This window comes from Seriola dumerili, unplaced genomic scaffold, assembly GCF_002260705.1.
Source record: "Seriola dumerili isolate Sdu_G_001 unplaced genomic scaffold, Sdu_1.0 BDQW01000116.1, whole genome shotgun sequence".
NCBI lineage: Eukaryota > Metazoa > Chordata > Actinopteri > Carangiformes > Carangidae > Seriola > Seriola dumerili.
This window is the reverse complement of record NW_019174371.1, coordinates 874,745-894,132: the sequence shown is the minus strand read 5'-3', so window position 1 is coordinate 894,132 and position 19,388 is coordinate 874,745. Positions and strand designations below refer to the sequence as shown.

General features: G+C 40.0%; 1 protein-coding gene across 1 annotated transcript in view; it reads right to left on the bottom strand.

The window, feature by feature from the left end:
• brinp2 (BMP/retinoic acid inducible neural specific 2) overlaps window positions 1-19,388 on the bottom strand; it is a 120,118-nt gene that overhangs the window by 33,003 nt on the left and 67,727 nt on the right. Inside the window, exon 5 of the mRNA XM_022748095.1 lies at window positions 13,483-13,719. Coding sequence (XP_022603816.1) covers window positions 13,483-13,719 — 237 coding nt within the window. The remainder of the gene's footprint in view (window positions 1-13,482; window positions 13,720-19,388) is intronic.

Here is a 19,388-nt window from a genome sequence, read left to right as displayed (position 1 = left end):
CCACTGGAGAGCACTTTGTGCTGATTGCATGTTAAGTGCCCCATAAATCTAATTACTATAATTATTATGATAATTATTATTGTCTCAATTTCTTCTTATGCCTTTTTATAAGGTCATTGTTTCTCTGGTAAACCTTCAGACGGTGCTGTCAGGAGGTGTTGCAACAGCAAACGTGATAGTTCAGTAAAATTTTTAACAAAAACGTTATTTACTTTTTTGTTTAATTGGGCAATTCAGAGCAATTGAGTCACTGCAGCAGTTTTGCCCAAATACACTTCATACACCTACTCCATTTCTTGTGGATTAATATTCTCACATAATTAGTTTCTTTATTGGACTCTCTACAGCTTGAACAAAAAAACTTTTATGTAATTTTATGTAATTCTGCTGATTGGTAACCTGAGTGTGTTTGTGGGTGTCTATGTGTGTGTGTGTGCTTTGACGAACAGGAACACACACACACACACACACACACTCCACACACTCCTTAATCCTCTATTGACCGGGCTTTGTAAATGCTTACTCCCCTGCTGATTCTCATTGTAACACTCCAACAGTGACCAGTGGCTGTTCTGTTTTCAGGGATTTTAAAGAGAAACAAGAGAGGTCGAAGCCGGCGATCCAGAGAGGGAAAGTAGAGCAGCGGGAAACACAATGTTACTCTGTAAGCTGACTGACTGACTGAGATCACACTGTCTGAAACCTCCAAATCCAATCAAATGTCAACACAAGCAAAACAAAAAAAACAAAAACAAACAACACATGGCCATTTAAACGAAAGATCTCACGAGGTGTGTGTGTGTGTGTGTTACACAAATGAATAGTGCAAAATAAAAGAACAACATATGGCAGTTATGTTCTCCTCAGATATACTAGTTTTATACTTGCAGGCCTAATTAGCTGTGGCAGATAAACAGCAGAGCATCTGGTTATAAGACACTCAAAGAGACAGTGAAGCAGCTGCACGTGTACCAGTGTTGCGGACTCGTGACTCGAGTCCTGTGACTCAGCTTGGACTTGAGCGCTGATGAATTTTGTATCACACAGTAAATAAACTCCCTTTAAAATGGTGACTCGGACTCAAACACTGGGGACTGGAGTCTTGACTCATACTCGAGGTTTAGAGACTCAACTACAACACTGACATGGACGCTCGGCTGTCATTCAAATAGACACATGGAGATGGACCGTCGTCCGGAGCGTCATCATGTTCAGTAATTGTTTGTTATTTCTTGAGTCCGACAGTAAATTATGGCCTGAGGGTCGTGCTAGAAGAAAGGTGAGGGTGTTACCCCCTAGCTCCACTATCTAACCCTTAAACTAACACTCTGGTCTCCATATTTGCATTTATTCATCTCCATTAATCCACATCCACAAAACCATTTTATTTTGAGGTAAAACTGAAAGTGAGTGACCCTGCAACCATAGTGAGTGCGACAGGTCAAAGTCTAACCAGGAAGCTAGTTTCAATCTATGATGGATGTTTGACATAATATGGGTTCTAATTTTAGTATTTGCCTCCATTTTGCCCTTCGGAATAAATCTGTTTAAGGCCATGCTTTTCACCTTATTAGACTACTCTTTGTAGTGATGTTAATGCATTCCCAGTCATTCATTTCAGCACATAACCTAGTCAGTATACATACACGTGGGAATGGCGGCCTAAAACACTAGACTCAAGTTGTAATAAACCAGAACAATCCCTCAGTGCAGCTTTAACTTGTATTTTCATGACAACAATGCATCAAATAACAATGTGAAAACACTTCTCACAATGTCACAGCAGGCAGCTGTTTGCACTGACAAAACTGTGACCCCGCCGTGCGCTTCCTGCTCAGCACCAAACAGCAGACACACACAGTTAGTCGGACAGTGTGTGTTCTCTTTGCACTTAAAATGTATGTGCTTCTGGCTCATGGCTCAGCTCTGTCTCTTCTTTCCACAGGTCTGGGCCCTACTAACAGACTGCTGAATAACTTGAAAAACAGTATTTTGAAACTGACCCACCCCCAAACCGCGCTCAGCAACTAGAAAGGACCATCAAATGCTATCGATGCACAGCCGGCCAACATAGCCATAAAAAGACACGCACATTTGCAGCAGTCGGCCAAAGCTTTCAACAGTGCCTCTGTGATCGTGATGTGCAGGCATCAGCACTCACTCTGCTCGCCACCATCGCCCAGAAAAAGCCTTTTTCTTGTTGTCTATGTTGGGCAGGAGCTGTCAATAGCAGAGTGTGTAGGCTGTGTGGAGACAGCACAGCAGAGCATGTCAATCCCTCCACCCCTAACCTCTCAAATATTGATCAGATATGATCAATGCCACACATTTTATTTGCCATGGGGACCTTACATAAGACCTGATGGAATCACCTCGTTCAATAAGCCAGTAATATCAAGCCATCTGACTACATGGCTGATCACAGCAGACAATGGTTGATGACAGTTAATTATGGAACGGGAGGCAGCACCAGTGAGGACATGACATGCACCAGTCTTCAAACAGAAAGTGGCTTATTATACAAACATTGTTTCACTTTGCTGTTGCATTTTTCCTGAAGAAAATAAATTACTACTTTTTGATCATTTTGGCAAAACCCCAGGAAATTAAATAATGCTACCACTGAACAGACCTTCTGACACACACACATATAAAAGCTTTTAACTAATCTGGGGTTGTCCCTTTCAGTCAGTAATATCCATTTTTTTTCTTTTGTGATCTCCGATGTGAATGTTCAGTCACTCAAGCCTCGCAACAGAAGGCACCTCATCTTTTACTTCTCGGGAGCTGAATAACATCATGATGGGGTGAGGGTGACCTTCACTGGAGGCTTCATGAAATCCATTAGAGGTAAATTAATGTTTGAAGTGTGTGTGTGTGTGTGTGTGTGTGTTTGTGTGTGTGCGTGTTTGTGTGTGTGTGTAAAATTGTATTAAGGCATTCGTGGGAACTGATCATTTTCAGTTTTGCTTGGGCATTACATACTGTATGTTGTCAAAATTGCAGTTTTTAGAACAATAATGTTTGTAATCATAACTAATCTTGTGCTGATTAAAATTATGTTTACAGAGAAATGTGAGCTACATGTTTTGACATGTTCGTGAAGAACCTGATGATAAATCACAAAACAACTAATTCCAATCTCTTGGGGGCCATGTTCCAGCTTCACCAGCTGCTCGTCATCCCGTGAATGGGAATGATTGCACCCAAGATGCCTAGACATTTAATCCCTCCACTTCCTCATTGTACAATTGATGGTCAGGCACAGCACAAGCACTTACGGGTGCAATGCTAACACCAAACAACAATGTCAATATTGGACAAGTCCGTGAAACCCCAGGTTAGTTACAGTGGGAAATGATCTTATATGGCAACTATCGTAAGGTTGTCGGTCATTATGGTTATGGCAAACAGACTATGGTTAAGGTATAGTTAGATTAATGCTCTGTTCCTAACAGGTGGCAGTAACATGCCAAAATTATTATCAGGCGTCCATTCTCTCTTCTGCCTTTCATTACTGAAGTTGAACCTGAGGCCCTGAGGGCCAAACGTTGCGATTTTGAAGCCTTCAGCCTGTACGCTTTGAAGCCTTCAGCTTTTCCCTGCTGATGTTCAGCCAAAGGCCCTGAGGGTCAAAGATGTCAAGATTTTGAAGAGTGAGAATAACTTATTACTTTTATTGTATATTTAATCTTTCCAATACACCCTGCATAGACCCAGCATTTGAAAATTGGGTCATGTGGTCCCATATCAGCTAAAAGCATTTCACTCCATTCGAAATCCACACCAGTCTGTTTATAGGGTCAATCATATCTACATTTCAGCTGTTACCTTAGTTTTTAAATAATGAAATAGATACACGTTAAGACAAGAAAAAAAGGCTGTGCTTTTGTAATCATAGATGACATGACACAGTTGGTCAGTCTTTGCTTTTACAAAAGTTGGAGATGTCCAGAACTAGAATCCTGTCCTCTTTTGAGCATGACTGTCGAATATGTCTTTATGCAGATGATACTATTTTATATTTTATTGCTGATTTCGTTGAAATGCTATAACTACCAAGAAATATCTCCTTTAATACACATAAACATAATAAACATGATTTAAATATACGATGTACATTTTTTCATGCCCTTTCTCACTGACACTAGATTTTGAGAGGGGCCCATCACTGCAAGGCCTGGCTTTTTACACAGAAACAGAACAAGCTTCATATTGAGTTACTTGGGGAAGATTGTAGGAGTTTTGTTACCATTTCTAGATCATGGAGATGTCATTTGTTCACCCAGTGAGACCATTAGTGTGTTGCTAAAGTACGATTAACAGCAAACTGCTTTTGCAATTATTGGGTCATTTGAACTGATACAGTTTCCTGTATGGATTTGTGATCCTTAGACTAAGTAGAAGCATTTTTTAACCAATTAATTTTAATGGAATTCCTCATTAAATTCCTTCACCCATTAATCTGCATTAGCACACTTTAGCTGAGAGTGAAAAGCATTTCAGATCAGAGAATGCAGTTTTTGAGAACATGTTTTCTTTTCTGATGTTTGATAAAAATATTATTAAAATTGGTTTCTAATCTAAAAACTAAAAAGGTTTTATTTCAAGCATTAATGATGGCTATTGACAGCTACGGTAAGTATGAAGTGAGTGAATCTAAATGGTTTATCCAGATGAATAAATCTCGAGTATGAAGTCACATGGATTTTACACCTATAGATCTCTAAACAGTGCTATGATGTAAAAGTCTGGCGAGATGAGCATGCTGGACTCTCATGAAACCCTTAATCCACAGTGTAACACATGCTTATGTTTGCTTTCACTCAGAAGGTACTATGAGACAGTGATAACAGCAGCTGTAACAAAAGCACACTGAAAGAAAGATTAGGTTTGGGATTCCCACTGTAAAAGGAAGAAATAATGATGGACAGTTAGCCTTGAGGGGAAACGAGAAAAAAAGACAATGGAAAAAAGGAAAGAAATAAAGCGGAAGCAAAGAAGGCTGCCTGTGCCAAACACAGTCCTCCTGTGAAATAAATGAAGGAAATGATATGAGAAGGTAGGGGAAGTGATGCCAAATCTTGAGCTGAGACGAAACCCATCTCTGGGACTAAAATAATCCCTCCTCCTTTTGATATTTTGATAAATCTAGGAGGTGCACGTGCTACATCTGCACCCTGAGACAGCATGCTTTATGACAGCAATAAAGGTGGAAATGGGCAGAGATTTAAAGCAGCGGTGTCCTGATAGCGTCGAGTGGAATCCATGCCAGGACTGTTTGTAGGTGGTACCAAGTATCAAACAGATTCCTGTTCGCTTGCAGGGAGGCTTTTTAATTAACATAATGGAGGAAGAGAGACGATTAGAAGACTTGTACTGCACTGCAAAACTACAAGAACAGTTCTGTGATGAAGAACAGAGAAGGTGAAGAATCCGTTAGACGATGTGTACTGGGAGAGAGATGTAAGTATTTATGATCAAGATCTATGGATTCATCCTTGATATATGACTGCCAATTGTAACAAGGAGATAATGGTTGAACAGTGCTGTCTGTCACTGATATGAAAATACCACTCAGCAAGGTAAATACAAGCAAAGTTTATGATACTTACTTGTTTCGTTCAGCAGGATAATCTTCACTAATAGCTAATGCTAAGCTAATGTTGGACTATAAACCAACTACATCACGGTCACATGACTTCAACACCACCACCATCAAACTTCAACTTGTAGTTTGATTCAGCTCTGACCTCTTTCACAAAAGCTTCTCCTCTTACAAAGTTAGTAATAGTTTGTAAGAGATCCAGTATAAACACAACGAGGCTGTAAAAGGTGGACTGGGGAGTAGATCGGTTTTCATGTTCAGCATGACGGCGTCCCTGACAACCTCTAGTTTCATTTAGACACTTGTCAGCAACCAGCCTTTTTAACAGACGTAAAAGCTTAAAGAAATCACGTCATTAAAGAAATTTACTGACGTATTTTATGTCATAGAGTAAAACATGAAAATATCTTGAGCTTGTGTTTAACCACAGATCTTATTTCAGCGATCCAACCAAAAACCCATTAAAAAAAACAAAACCCAGAGACCCACAAATGAGGGAACAGGAAGTGCTAAAATGCTAACCCATTTCCGGGTTTAGGACTCATTGCTCTGGCAGTCTATACTGTTTGTAATAAAAATGCATACCGTTTCCCTAAAAACTGTTACCAAAGGCATACCAAGATTGTAGTGATGGTAAAAACCAGAAAAAACACAGAGTAAGAACCCTACCAGTCTCCAGTGTTTGTTGCCTCATCCATCCTACAGTAAGAGTTTTTGCAGCAACATAAGAGGTCCTTCTCAGGTAAATGTAAACACAGGTTGCTTTGCAAATACCAACCAATGAACACCGTGCTTTTGACAAATGTACCAAAAGAAGGTACCAAGGCCAGTTCTAAAAATGATCTTCGTCTATTGTACTCTGTCCTCTGTTATGAACAGACAGACCTCCACATGTGGTAAGTATTATGGTGACTGATTCTCAGTAAATGCTTTTGTGTTTGTGCCATTACAGGGCTGTTCAATTTGTCCCTCTATTCTTGTTGAAAAGCTCCGACGTACCTAACCTGCTGAAATACACTTCAGCAGAAGCTGTGCTCTGCAGTGTACGTAATGTACATCCTGCCCTGGTGACTGTGTTCGTCACAAAAACTTGTCTTGGTTGTTGTTGTTGTTTAATGTGATGTAATTTGCCTCATGGTCCGACTAGCTGGCCTAATGGTTACATTACCAACCTGTTGGACAGGTTCACTGGACGTGAACATTAGAGAGTGGTTCAGCAAGCACAGAACATGCAATTAACAGTGTGTGACTGGTGTTGAGCACCGTGATGCAGCAGGTACAACAGCTCCTCACAATGGTGAAATTAATTGCATGGCTGCTTGAATTTCTCCTTAATATTGTCATGGTGATATGTATTGAAATTGCCTTTCATTATTAGTCTTTCGCCTAATAAATAAAGTTGCTCAACGTGCATTTGAAGTAAAAGAAGGATAAAAGTATTTGAAAGGCTCTTTATGAGCCAGTCATTGGGAAGTAAATGTAAAAACAGTACAGGTATGTGATGGTGGTAATATATGTAATGATAGCAGCTCTCATGTTAACATGATGATGTCAGCATGCTAACATGCAAATTAGCACTAAACACAAAGTGCAGCTGGAACGCATTACTTTTTCAAAATATCAAGCAACATAAAATTTTTTACCATATACTGTATTACAATTCATTATGTGGGGAACATGAATATTTGTACCAGTGTTTATGCATATCCGATGCTTGTTGAGATATTTCATTTTCCAACCAATGAAGGGCCAGCATTGCCGTCCCTAGAATGGCAAAAAAAACATGTATAATTATGATATCAGTCTATTGATTGTACTGGCTAACAGTAAAATGTTGCAGCAGTGTTACTCATTGATGTGTTTTTTAATAGTTTTTAGACAACAATAGAGCTCTGTGGCACAGGGGAATTATGAAGACCAGGCTCATTATCAGGAGAATCACTTTATTGTTGGTTTTTGGTCTTTAATCGCATTTGTTCACAGTGAGAAAAAGATTAAGTACTGCAAGTGTAAAATGAACTGTGCAAGTTCATTTTACACTTTGCCAACATGAAAAATAGTCAGCAGTCACAGAAGTATACATGAAGTGCATATCATCTGCAGTATGTAAACATCAACGTCGTCCTTTTATCACCTTTTTTTTATTAAGGAATCTCTAATCACCTCCACAGAAATATACATAACTGAATTAAAGACTGAGGTGTTCTGACATTTAATGCTTTACAGTTAATGTATAAGTCCCTCATGAACCGAGAGTCTCTCTTCTTTAAAAGGACTCTGGGATTTTTCCTTTTTCCTCTCTCTGTCCTCCTCTCAGTGGGGAGATAACACATTGCCTCCTAGCCACCCTTGGAGCAGGGAATTGAATCTCAATTACCGAGGAGCTCCATCTTATGTTTCATGTATGAGTGACCTCATTAGTTAGTTACACTCTGCAACATGTATGGTGGCCGAGAACTCACTGCTCACATCAGCTGAGGTAATATCCCAAAGATCCATCCTCATGGTTTGCTTGTTTGCTGCAACATACGATTGATATGGTAATTCTGATTCCCATTATAATTCCATTATCAGACTGGCTCTTCGACATGTGAGTCAGCGTACCATTGTGTCAACTGTGTTGGCCCAGTTTGAGTAACTTTTCACTAAGTGTTCCAGACTCAGAGATGAAGAACTGGGGTTCACTGGCGCGTTGCAAATCGGCCAGAGTGATGCCTGGTGAAGTAATGGACCATGCTAAACTGCTAAATGAATGTATATGTAAATTAATCATTTCGCTTTAATTTTAACCAAATGCAACTCACTTATTACTTACGTGAAAGTAAAAGTGAGTTAATCTTGTGGTTTTGGTTGCTTCATTACGATGAACGTGGGCACTGGAGTTTATTTAGAGTCAGTCTCCATTAAGTATGCTGTTGTAAATACTCACGGGTGCCTTACATTTGTGCTAATCCACATCTGAAAATAGTCCCAGACGAATGCACTATTTACTCTTGTTTCAGTAACATTTTATACATTGACATTTCAAGCATACATTTGTGACCCATTTCTAAATACGTTTAGCTCAGAGGGATTGAATGGGGTTGGATGTTGGAAAGCAATGAGATAAAGACTAAAGGCCAGGATTTAAAATGCTGAAATTTCACAGATCAGTTCGTTCCAATGGAATCACCACAATATGCAATAACCTCTGGTTGAGGAGGCAAAATTAATCTGTGTGAATGTTCCAGGTGGAGTTCAAATTTAATGAACCTTGACACAAAAATTTGTGACATTGCGCAATAGCATGCAGTCTTGACAGTGTTTTAAATAGTTTATTAGACAACAATGAAGAGAGACTAGGTATACCAGGCTCATTATCAGAGGGATTACTTGTTAGTTCAGAGACCTGTGTTTCCTCTCTTCAATAACTTAATTTATTGAATTAAAAGGGGGTGACTGTCGCTTGACAAGAGCTTCGGCCATTGTTGTTTATATATAATTGGAGGCTACAGTGAGTCGCTATCAGAAAGTGACAAGACGTGCCCGGGCTAGCTGGTTAGCGTGTTAGCTTTAGTAGAAGAAAAGATGTGATTGAGACTAGAGTTAACATTGGCGTTGCTTTCCACCTCTGGAGACAGATCTTGGTGAGTAAATTTCTTCGCACATTTCTTCTAGACTGGTCAGTAAACCCCTGTTAATGCTAACGTTAGCAGTGTAGCAATAGCAAAACTTACAAATAGCTCCTTTAAATGTTGTGCAATGGTGAACAGGTAAAAACAGTAGAGAGAAAATAGAGCTATTATGTCTTAGCTCACTAGACTCAAACTATTTCGTGTGGACAAAAGAATGTCAGCAAGCGCGACCCAGTGTTGGTTTGGCCAAAAAATAATAAATATAAAATAATGACAAACATATCCTTTAAGACAGAGAGTCTTTGAAAACTATTAAAATGGAGTATTCTAAAGCAGGTGGGATGCGCTGACATCTGGGACTAAATTTATAATGTCAACAACATTCATTTCCTGTTTGTTAAACTACATTAATCTATACAGAAACCTTGAATCACTACATTAGAAAAACGTTGAGCCCCTGGGAGGGCAAGACACACTGAAAAGAAAACAAAAGCATCCGGTATCAGAAATCTGAGAGTGTAATTTCATTAACACACTGTACAGAACTAGGTATTGAGGAATCTAGTGCTGAGCCTTAAAGCTGCCTTTTCCAATTCAGCAAAACCAAAAGGTGTGATGTTCCAGGCTCAGGCTCATTCATACCTTCCCAGGACAAACTGTACATGAGATCTACCCAGAAAAAAAAAAAAGGAGAAAAGCTTAGAGCAGAGAGCTCATGTGATTTGTGTATGCGTGCGTAGCTAGCTATCAAGCTAGCCTTGGGTTTTTAAGTTGGGGAAATAGTGAGTGGCTTAGGTTTCAGGGTATTATTCTCCTCTTTTCTCTCGCACACACAGACACACAAAATGATTTAGTCTCTTCGTTGTCCTCCTTCTGTCTCTCAGAAACACACACAAACACACACATGAATAATCTCACACACACACACACACATGCATGCACGCACACAATCCTCCCAGTTGTTTTCCTCTCACCACAATAAATTTATCAGCCCATCCCAGCAGACGAGAGTCAGCCCAACTTCCTAGGCACGCCCAGAAGCCAAACACCACTGTGTGTGTGCGTGTGTGTGTGTGTTCGAGTTAGAAGAGAAGGGGAGAGATGGAAATACAGAGAGAGAGGAGGGAGAGACAATAAATACTAACATAGAGCTCTGAAAGTCAAACACTATTTGCCATGTAGATTACCCTCCTGTCATCTTTAGGCATTCATTTTTCATCCCAACTTGCTCCTGTGTAAGGACGAGCGCACGCGTGAATGTGTAAGTGGATTGAGTGTTCCTTAAATTTAGATAAAAATTTGATGATCCCTGGATACATGCCTGTGGGTGTACAGTATATGCATGTCTGCACTGTCTGTCCTTGTGTGTGTGTGTGTGTGTGTGTGTGTGTGTATGTGTGCAACTAACCGAGAAGCCTTTCATGATATTTTTAGCTCCTTATTCAAACACAGTCTGTAAAAGTACATAAAGGCCTCATTTTTCATGACAAACAGCACAAAGTTAACGCTCCTGACAAAAACCATAAAGTCAGCAGAACAAGAGAAGCCTCAGAAATACTCGTCTTCCTCCTCTGTATTCAATACTGTCAGTGCATCTTCAGAAAGCTTTAATATGCCACAAAAAAAAAACACCTTGCAAAAGTCAGGTGCTGTCAAAATGAGACTAAGTGAATACCGAGAAAAATGCTGCTTACCTTCGTAATGTCACTCTCAAAGCAATTTCCACATAAATGGTAGCACACGCAATCTCACACACACACACATGAACTCTCCAGGGAGACACAACACACTCACACAAAGTTTTAAAAAAAAAGGCTGCCAGAAACCTGTCTCCAATTAAATCCTGCCTTCACTTTCCAAGTCATTAAAAAATGAGCTGGTGATGTGTTGAGATGTATCAAAAAAAAAAAGGAAAACGAAAGAAAAAAAAAAAAAAGCTAATTTAGAAAGTGACGCCCGACTTGTTCTTCATCATTGCTGCCATTACATCACACACCTGTGTCTCACTCTCTGTGATAAATAGTTTTGATAAAGCGGCCCAGCTTGCTGAAAATCGATTTCACAAGAATGAGATTATACACCTGATGGGGCCTCCGTCACCGCGACTCGAAACGCCAACGCACAGCTTTCACACTGCTGCCTCTGAACTTTGTCGCACACTACTATATTATGTTTAATAATGCAGCAGTTTCAAGAAGTAAGTCAAAAACAGATAACACACTGAGTTCCGCTGAGCAATAACGTAAGGCCCAAGTCCTGTGTTTTTTAGAGAATGAAGAAGTTGAGACAATATTGAGTTCCCATTCAACTTTTCTTTAATTATTAACTTTCATAAGACAGCTTAGCTCAGTAGAAATGAGTCGCACTGCTGTGAAATTATCTTTTTAATTTCATATGAGGGGGACAGGCCTCCGCACATACTCATCATAAATTCTTAAGTTTAACTTTCAGTATTAGAAATAAAATTGCAACAACTTGTATTCTTCCTTATCCTTTTCTACTGGTGTAGATTACTACTTTAACTTCCTGTATTACTCCAACTACTGTTCCTTTGGATGCTACTATTAATACTACAATCAGACAACAAAGCTGACAGTGATGTCATCTTATGCGGTGGACAACTAAGGAGTTGAGGTTTGTAACGTGAGGGAATCGAATAGTGACGACCTCACATTGGCCTTAAAGGTCCCACATAGTATAAAGGTAGATGTCCATGTCTTGATGATAGAGCAAGTCCAGGTTCTATATTAATACTGTGAAAGTACCAAAGCCTCAGTCCACAGAGAAATGCACACAGCCTGTATTCAGAAACTGAGCCTTAAAACCAGCCGTCAGGACTTCTGGAACTTTATGATGTCACAACAAAGCAGTCACCAAGCTCCGCCCACCTGCAGGATTTGGTTTCTCTGACTGTTTTACCTGAAATCTGCTATATTTTTTATCTGATCACTCAGAAAACAGTCAGCCAATCAGAAGAAAGGCTCAGGGCCCCCAGGAAAAAGCTGTTGGGAGAAGTTCGCTTTCAGGGTTTTCTGCCCGTCGCAGTTTCAATAAGTTTAGGCAATAAAACCACTTGGTTAGGTTTTAGGAAAAGATCGTGGTTAGGGTTAAAATACAACCTCGCACAACTTTAACTCCTGTCCGTCTCCTCAAATGGGTTGGGAAAAAAGTTATCTCATAATTATGGCTATTGTTCAAATTTTGCATGATTTTCCTTCAAAAGTTAGACGTTGCTGTTTGATGGACTTATAAGACAACATCCCTCAATATGAGAGATACAGCATCCTGAAGTCATTGGACGCGCACATATCAGGCTTTCATATATTGTGTTTTGTCTTCATGAGGAAAATGAGCAGCGATGGAACTGCACACCAGGTATTATCACACATCCTGGATAACTGCGCTCTGTTTGTCAGTAAATATCACAAGTGATTATGAACACAGTTCGAACAACACTTAACAGGTACACACCGAATAAATGGAGTGTTACTGAGGAAAACTACAAGCCAGCTTGGAGCTATAACTCATCACCATCCTACTGGAACAGGAACAATCTTATGCAACACAATCCCAGTCCAGCTGTCCAAGCCTCATCTTTCTTATTCACTGTAAACACCTTCAGTACCTCCTCAGCCTGTCTCAGCCAAAATGAAAACTGTAAGCAGTAAAATGTGTATTTTATCAACAGAGCATCATGTACTATGAAGTTAAGGCCTCAAACAACAACTTATTGTGTTTATTCAAAGGAATTAAGAGATTTTAATCAAGCAGCACTTTCTTTAGTGGAAAAAACTGATTGATTTGTCCAACCCTTTTAATGCACATTTTCAATTTGCACATTTAAAACCATGAGTGGATTGAGCTTGAATTGGTTTTGGTTCTTAAAACCACAGATTTATCTTCTTATGGGTCAAAACTTCAAATAAAACACCAGAAAAATGAGAAAAATAGGACCTTTAATACGGCCTCATTTTCAATGTATTATATCTTAAAGCTGTCTACACGAGTATTACAAAGTTTCCTTGTGCCCACAACAGTCTTACCAACTGATATTGCACATGAAAGGATTAACTGCTCAGTCCTTAAACCTAAAACCTTATTCTTTACTGACATATCCACTGGTTTGGTTTTTAAATAGTCATTCCAACAAAATCTCAATGGCTTCCCTTTGCCATAAAACTAAAACCTCATTCAACACAACGTCACCATGAGCAGTTTGTCCACCTCGACATGTTTCATATGATCCATTACAGCTCCTACCTGATTCCATGAACTCTTGGTTGAAGCTGCTCCAGGCCTCTTTGCTCTTCTCCAGGTTCTCCTCCATGACCTTGATGTCAGCGAAGGGACAGTTGCATTCTGGGAAGCGGGAGGAACACCGGCACCAGCAGTCATTGTTGCGGCAGAGCAACTCGCCCTCCGAGTTGCACGCCACATAGCTGAGGGCTGCCTCCACAAAACGCCCACGCAGGAACTCTGGCAGGACATCTTGCAAGCCTGGGAAAAAAAAGAAAAGAGAAACACATGGTAAAAATTTTTTTTTTCCATTTTATTCAAGTTACAAGCTGGTTCCACAAGATCGATACATTACAGAACATTATGAAAGGAAGTTTTTACCTGCCATATCATCTCTTAAAAGCAACAACATCATTTTAGCCTCAGCGATGAGGAATCACTGCTGACAGGCTTGTTACGAAAGGTATATTTTCACAAATTGCAACTGAATATTCCTTTAACAGACATACATTTTTAATCACGTAAACATGATTTTTCAATTCTGTCATGCATTCAGTCTATGACACCAAAGTGACAGCTCTAATTCAAGCTTCAATATACACATCAGAACATAGCTTTTTAAACACTCATCTGCCGAACAGCCTGCACAGCACCGCTGAATACTGCATAGAGACACTGACACTAATAACATGTTTTATCATGGCTGAGGCCAATAGAAATGACACGTGCAAAGACAACAGCTCATCAGCTGGCTGGGTCTGTGTGTGTGTGTGTGTGTGTGTGTGGGGGGGGGGTTATTGGTGAAGAGACTTCACATACGTACAGTTGCCGTGGTATTACCACAGGGACAAGAAAATAGGTTGTTTTCTCTCCTCATACCAGCTTCAGTGGCAGCTCTTGCTACAGGTTCTGTAGGCGCATATACAATATGTTTAGAAGCTTGCTCAGGGGCATATTCTAGCAGTTTTGGGAGCTATCAGTTGCAACTGTCAAGCTAGTCCGCAGTCGCCATAAACAACCTGCTGTTCCAAACTGCCATGTACAGGTTGTTTCCTATTATTTCTCCTTCCCACTGTGTGATGGAGACGCTCAAAGCATCATGAGTGCATTATTTTTACTTGGTCCATCTGTTTTTGTTTAACAGCAGTTGAGCCTTATTTTCATGATCAATGCACAGAAATGTGGAAACACTGAACATTTGCTTTCCTGCTGTGCATGTTAGATCATTCATTCTTAGATTTGCCCTTAACCAGAATTTTTTCTTATTTCATATTACTTTCTGATATGCAACTGGCTAAAGTTTTGCTATATGGAGGTATTTTAATGTGTTTTTGGTTGCATCTTAAGTCTTTACAATAAATGGAGAAAATCAAACAGGATTCTTTTTTGGAGTATTTCAAATGAATAGAGTAAGAGCTGCACTCACAGGGACCACACCACACATACAATTCATGCGTGCAATGCTAGCTAACAGCTAAAGTTAGCTTCTCTTTGTCACAAACACAAACAGCAATTCAAGGCGAATATTGCTGGCCTGTGTATCGCTTGAACATGCAGTACAATTTAAAGGTCACATATTGTATAAAGGTAGATGTCCATGTGTTGTTTGATTATAGATCAGGTCTAGGTTCTATATTAATACTGTGAAAGTATCAAAGCCTCAGTCCACAGAGAAATGCACACAGCCTGTATTCAGAAACTGAGCCTTAAAACCAGCCGTCAGGACTTCTGTAACTTTGTGATGTCACAACAAAGCAGTCAAGCCCCGCCCACCTGGACCCACCATCCTACCTTGCAGGATTTGATTTCTCCAGTAGTTTACTTCAAATCTGCTATATTTTTATTGGATCACTCAGACAGCAGTCAGCCAATCAGATGAGAGGCTCAGAGCCTCCTCTCTTCTGATTGGCTCACCGGCCTGTTGTTACGAGAGCTCCAGAGAGAAGCCTGAGAGAGGAGATGTAAAACTACATTGAGATGGTTTTTGGTTCTTAAAACAACAAATGTATCTTCAAATAATACACCAGAAAAGTGTAATTGTGTAGTTATTACACACACTTTAAAATGGAGTTTGTTTTTATATAGTTAAAATTTAAGATTTGTGATGTACTAATTGAGGACCTAACCCACAACTAAGTGCTCAAGATGTGGGAAACACTGTCAGTCTTCATGTCCTTTAACAGCAGGGTAACATCACAGTTTCAGTTTCACTGCTTTCATTATTCAAATTATATTAAAATTCAGTTCAGTTCAATCCAAACTTTACTCCAGACTCACAATAGTAAGACACAGTGGTGTGCTAATTATGGTGCCAAAGTTTCCTGACTATGCAGTGTATTAAACCAAATCAAAAGCTGCTGTGTGATTTTAAAAGTGCATCATCGTGCGTTAGAAAACAGCAGGCAGCTTTCATAAGACTTTCAGCGTGGTGTTAATGCTGCCTCTCTGAATCTGTCTGTTGGTCCATGTCTGGCTCCCTGTCTGTCGGGCTAATAATCATCAATTTGTTGTGTCAAAAGCTTCCTCTTTCCACTTCACAGTCTCATTCTGGATGATTTTCAACATCCAAGGTAATCCCGCTGTGCCCTGCTATGAATATGCATGTCTCTTCTTTGGTATTTACTCTTTCAATGGCTTGGAAAGAGATGTAATTAGTCATATTTTTCCTCTTCCGTGCTTTGGCAGGTACGATGAGGCTTTGGCGTGTGTGTGTGGGTGTGTATGTATGTACTAGTTGCAATTCTGGCAAGGTTTTCTTCAGTTTCAGAGACAGCTAAACACCAATCACTATCCAACTTTATCCCACTTTCTCTTGCCCCTCCACCTGGATGTATGTTGATCGTTCTTTCTTTCTTTCGTTCTTTCTTTCTGCTTAAAGGATGTGGCTGGTGGAAGCAGGAACATGTAGACACGGCGTTAAGCTCACTGAAGAATGCCACTCATTTCACTTTACGTAAACTTGCACAAGAGTGTTTTCATTTGATAAAAATATCTTAGCACTAATTGGAAATTTCCCCATTGCTTGTACCTTTTTACCTGATGACATTTTTCCAGTAAGTGGACCTTGTGCTGGGAATTGTTTTTCAAACTATCATTTTTACAGTTAATTAAGCTCCTTCTTTGCTTCCACAGCCACAATTATCTGTTGACATCTTGACACTATTACCTCCATGATCGCAGCTTGATATTAACATCTCTACATATACACCAGACACTGTTATAACACTGTGTAACACACAAGCTCATGATTGCAAGCAGCAAATTATGACCCACAGTTATGTTTTACTGAATAGAAATAGAAATAACCATGACGATGAAGGTCCTCTAACCTGTATCTAACTATTATGAAACAGTTTTCTGGCCCCAGTCGTCATTATAATAATTGTGTATGAAGGAGAAGTGAGGAAAAGAAAGTCCGTGGCTGTCAGGCATGAACTTGTCAGTGACTCCTCCTCTCAGCTTGTGGCTTTTCACCTTTGACACACACGTTGTGCTTACAGCGGTACACGAGTACTCCTCAAAATGTTAGTCACATTCATCATGCGGCTCACATCTGCTGATCCGAAATGAAAGAGAACGCACACTTCACTTGTCACGTAACGTGTCTGGCGGGAATATTAACCCCTGTGTGGCGTTTCATATCGTTTGACGCCACACGAGCCTCAGCGATGCAATTAAGCCAGCGAGCGTGTCGCTGAAGTGGGAATGATATGGCAGGCTTATTCTGGTTGAAAGAGGCCTTCAACATGACTCTTTCTGAACTGTCAGGATACACATAAACTCTGAGAGGGGGATTAGCTGAGAAAGAGTCACATCCTTGAGCATTTGAATGGAAGCTAAAATGAAAGTCTTTTCAAGTGAGCACATCACTGCAGGGTGAAAGTTTTCTAAATTATACATCAACTTTCCGAGAACCTGGACAGCCTTGTTTTCACTTTGACCACTGTTTACTTTTAACGAGTGCCGGTGACAGTTTCAGGACAGTTTTTGTTGGGACATTGTGGGTCATGGCGTTATCCGGCATCCATCCTGTTAACCTGTATTTAATTTCAACTTCATTTTTCATAACAGTTTGAAATATAATAATGACCAACTTGGATTTAGGAGAGATTCAATTGAAATTAATCACTTGAAATAATATCTTTAGTTACAATGGGCTCATTTTTTTATTGATAAGAATGAAGTACATTTCTCTTTTTCATAAAACGATTAATTTTGGCATAATAAGGGGCGGGAGAGAGGGGATGGCATGCAGCATGGGCCCCGGGCCAGAGTCGAACCCTGGTCACTGCCGCGAGGACTCGGCCTTGCTGCGTGGCACACGCTCTACCAGGTGAAGCTACCAAGAGGAGAGAGCACATTAGTCCACTTCTGGCTGCTCTGCATCGGCCTTCTGTTACATTTTTAATTGATTTCAAGGTCCTCCTCCTTATATACAAAGGCCTTAACGGGCAGGGAACAAGCTTCATTGGTAACTCCCTGATTAACTATGTACCTCCGAGAACACTGAGACCATCGACTGTGGCTTTATTGAATGTAACGGCCCAAAGCTACGGAACACGACCTATAGATAAGTAAACTCAAATCTTATCTCTTCAACTCAGCCTTTAACTAGCTCTGAAATCTTGCACTCTGCTCCATATTTATGCAGCGCTCATCCCTTCTTTTAAATGCCTTAAATGCCTTTAAAGTATTGAGGTCTTACCGATTTTATGCTTTCCATGTAATCGCTTGATTTTGTTTATTTTAATGATTTATTCTTTCAAGTGAAGCACTTGAGCAAGGTGCTATACAAATAAAGTTTATATATCATTCATACAAATTAATAGATGGAAACCCACCTACAGTCTCTTATTGTTCCCAGCATTTTCTATTCTCAACCACCACTGCTTTTGTCTTACTGCTGAGACAGAGCACAGCTCAGGGTTACAGACGACATGACAATCGTCACATAGACAGTGATAAAAAAGCAGCAGCCACCAATCATAAACCTCCATTCTGAATGTCACAAGAAATGCTGAAGATAGACGGCCGCAGACGTTCCTGCCTTCCTTTTGTATTCCAGTTTTATTTATAACCTACTTCTATTTGAATTATAATTAATCTAATGTCCATGTAATTGTTTTAATTACATACTGATCTGCGGAGAGAGTATTAAAACACAGTTTCATCACTCAATCATCGATCAATTATCCTCCACATTGTGAATTGTAGAAAGTGTAATTAGACTTAACTTTGGACTGTCTTTTATCTGATGAGAAAAAAAGATGTTAGAGATAATGGATGAAAGGCTTCATCTGACTTGTCTTGATTTGACCCTTTTCATTTGTCTTTTTGGTCGGAAAAACAGTGGTTTGGAAAAAAAAAAAAAAAATCTCTGCTTGTTTTTTTTTCCTCTTATCTTTTATCTCTGTTTCCACTCCCCACTGTGAATTTCAGGAAGAAACCTGTGGGTATCCCCTTTTGATGGACGCTTTTAGGGTCATTACCCATAGAGCTTTGCTTGCTTCCATCCAGCCACAGATTTAGATCACCCCAGAAGACCAGAAATGGCAGACCCATGGTTTCCTCTCTATCTCTATCTCTCAATCTCCAGCAGGGACCACACTATCCAATTTTGGGCAATTTGAAGCTCTTAAGCCTCCCCCATGATCACCACCCCTCTGTCACCAGTGTGTGTCTGAGTGTGTGCGTGTTTTCTCTAAGCCTTTGCTTTTGTGAGTGCTTGGTCCACTACACTGGAATGCACTCTTGGCTGTATGGGAGCTGGTGTTGGTACCCTTGGCCTGTGCTCCCGCTCTCAGAGCCTTAGGCCTTGGCAGTGACCCAACTTCGATATACAGTACACTACATGCAGGCTGCCACAGATGCTGCAGTATCACACACACACACACACACACACACTCTTTCTGTCTCTCTTTTATGCTCAT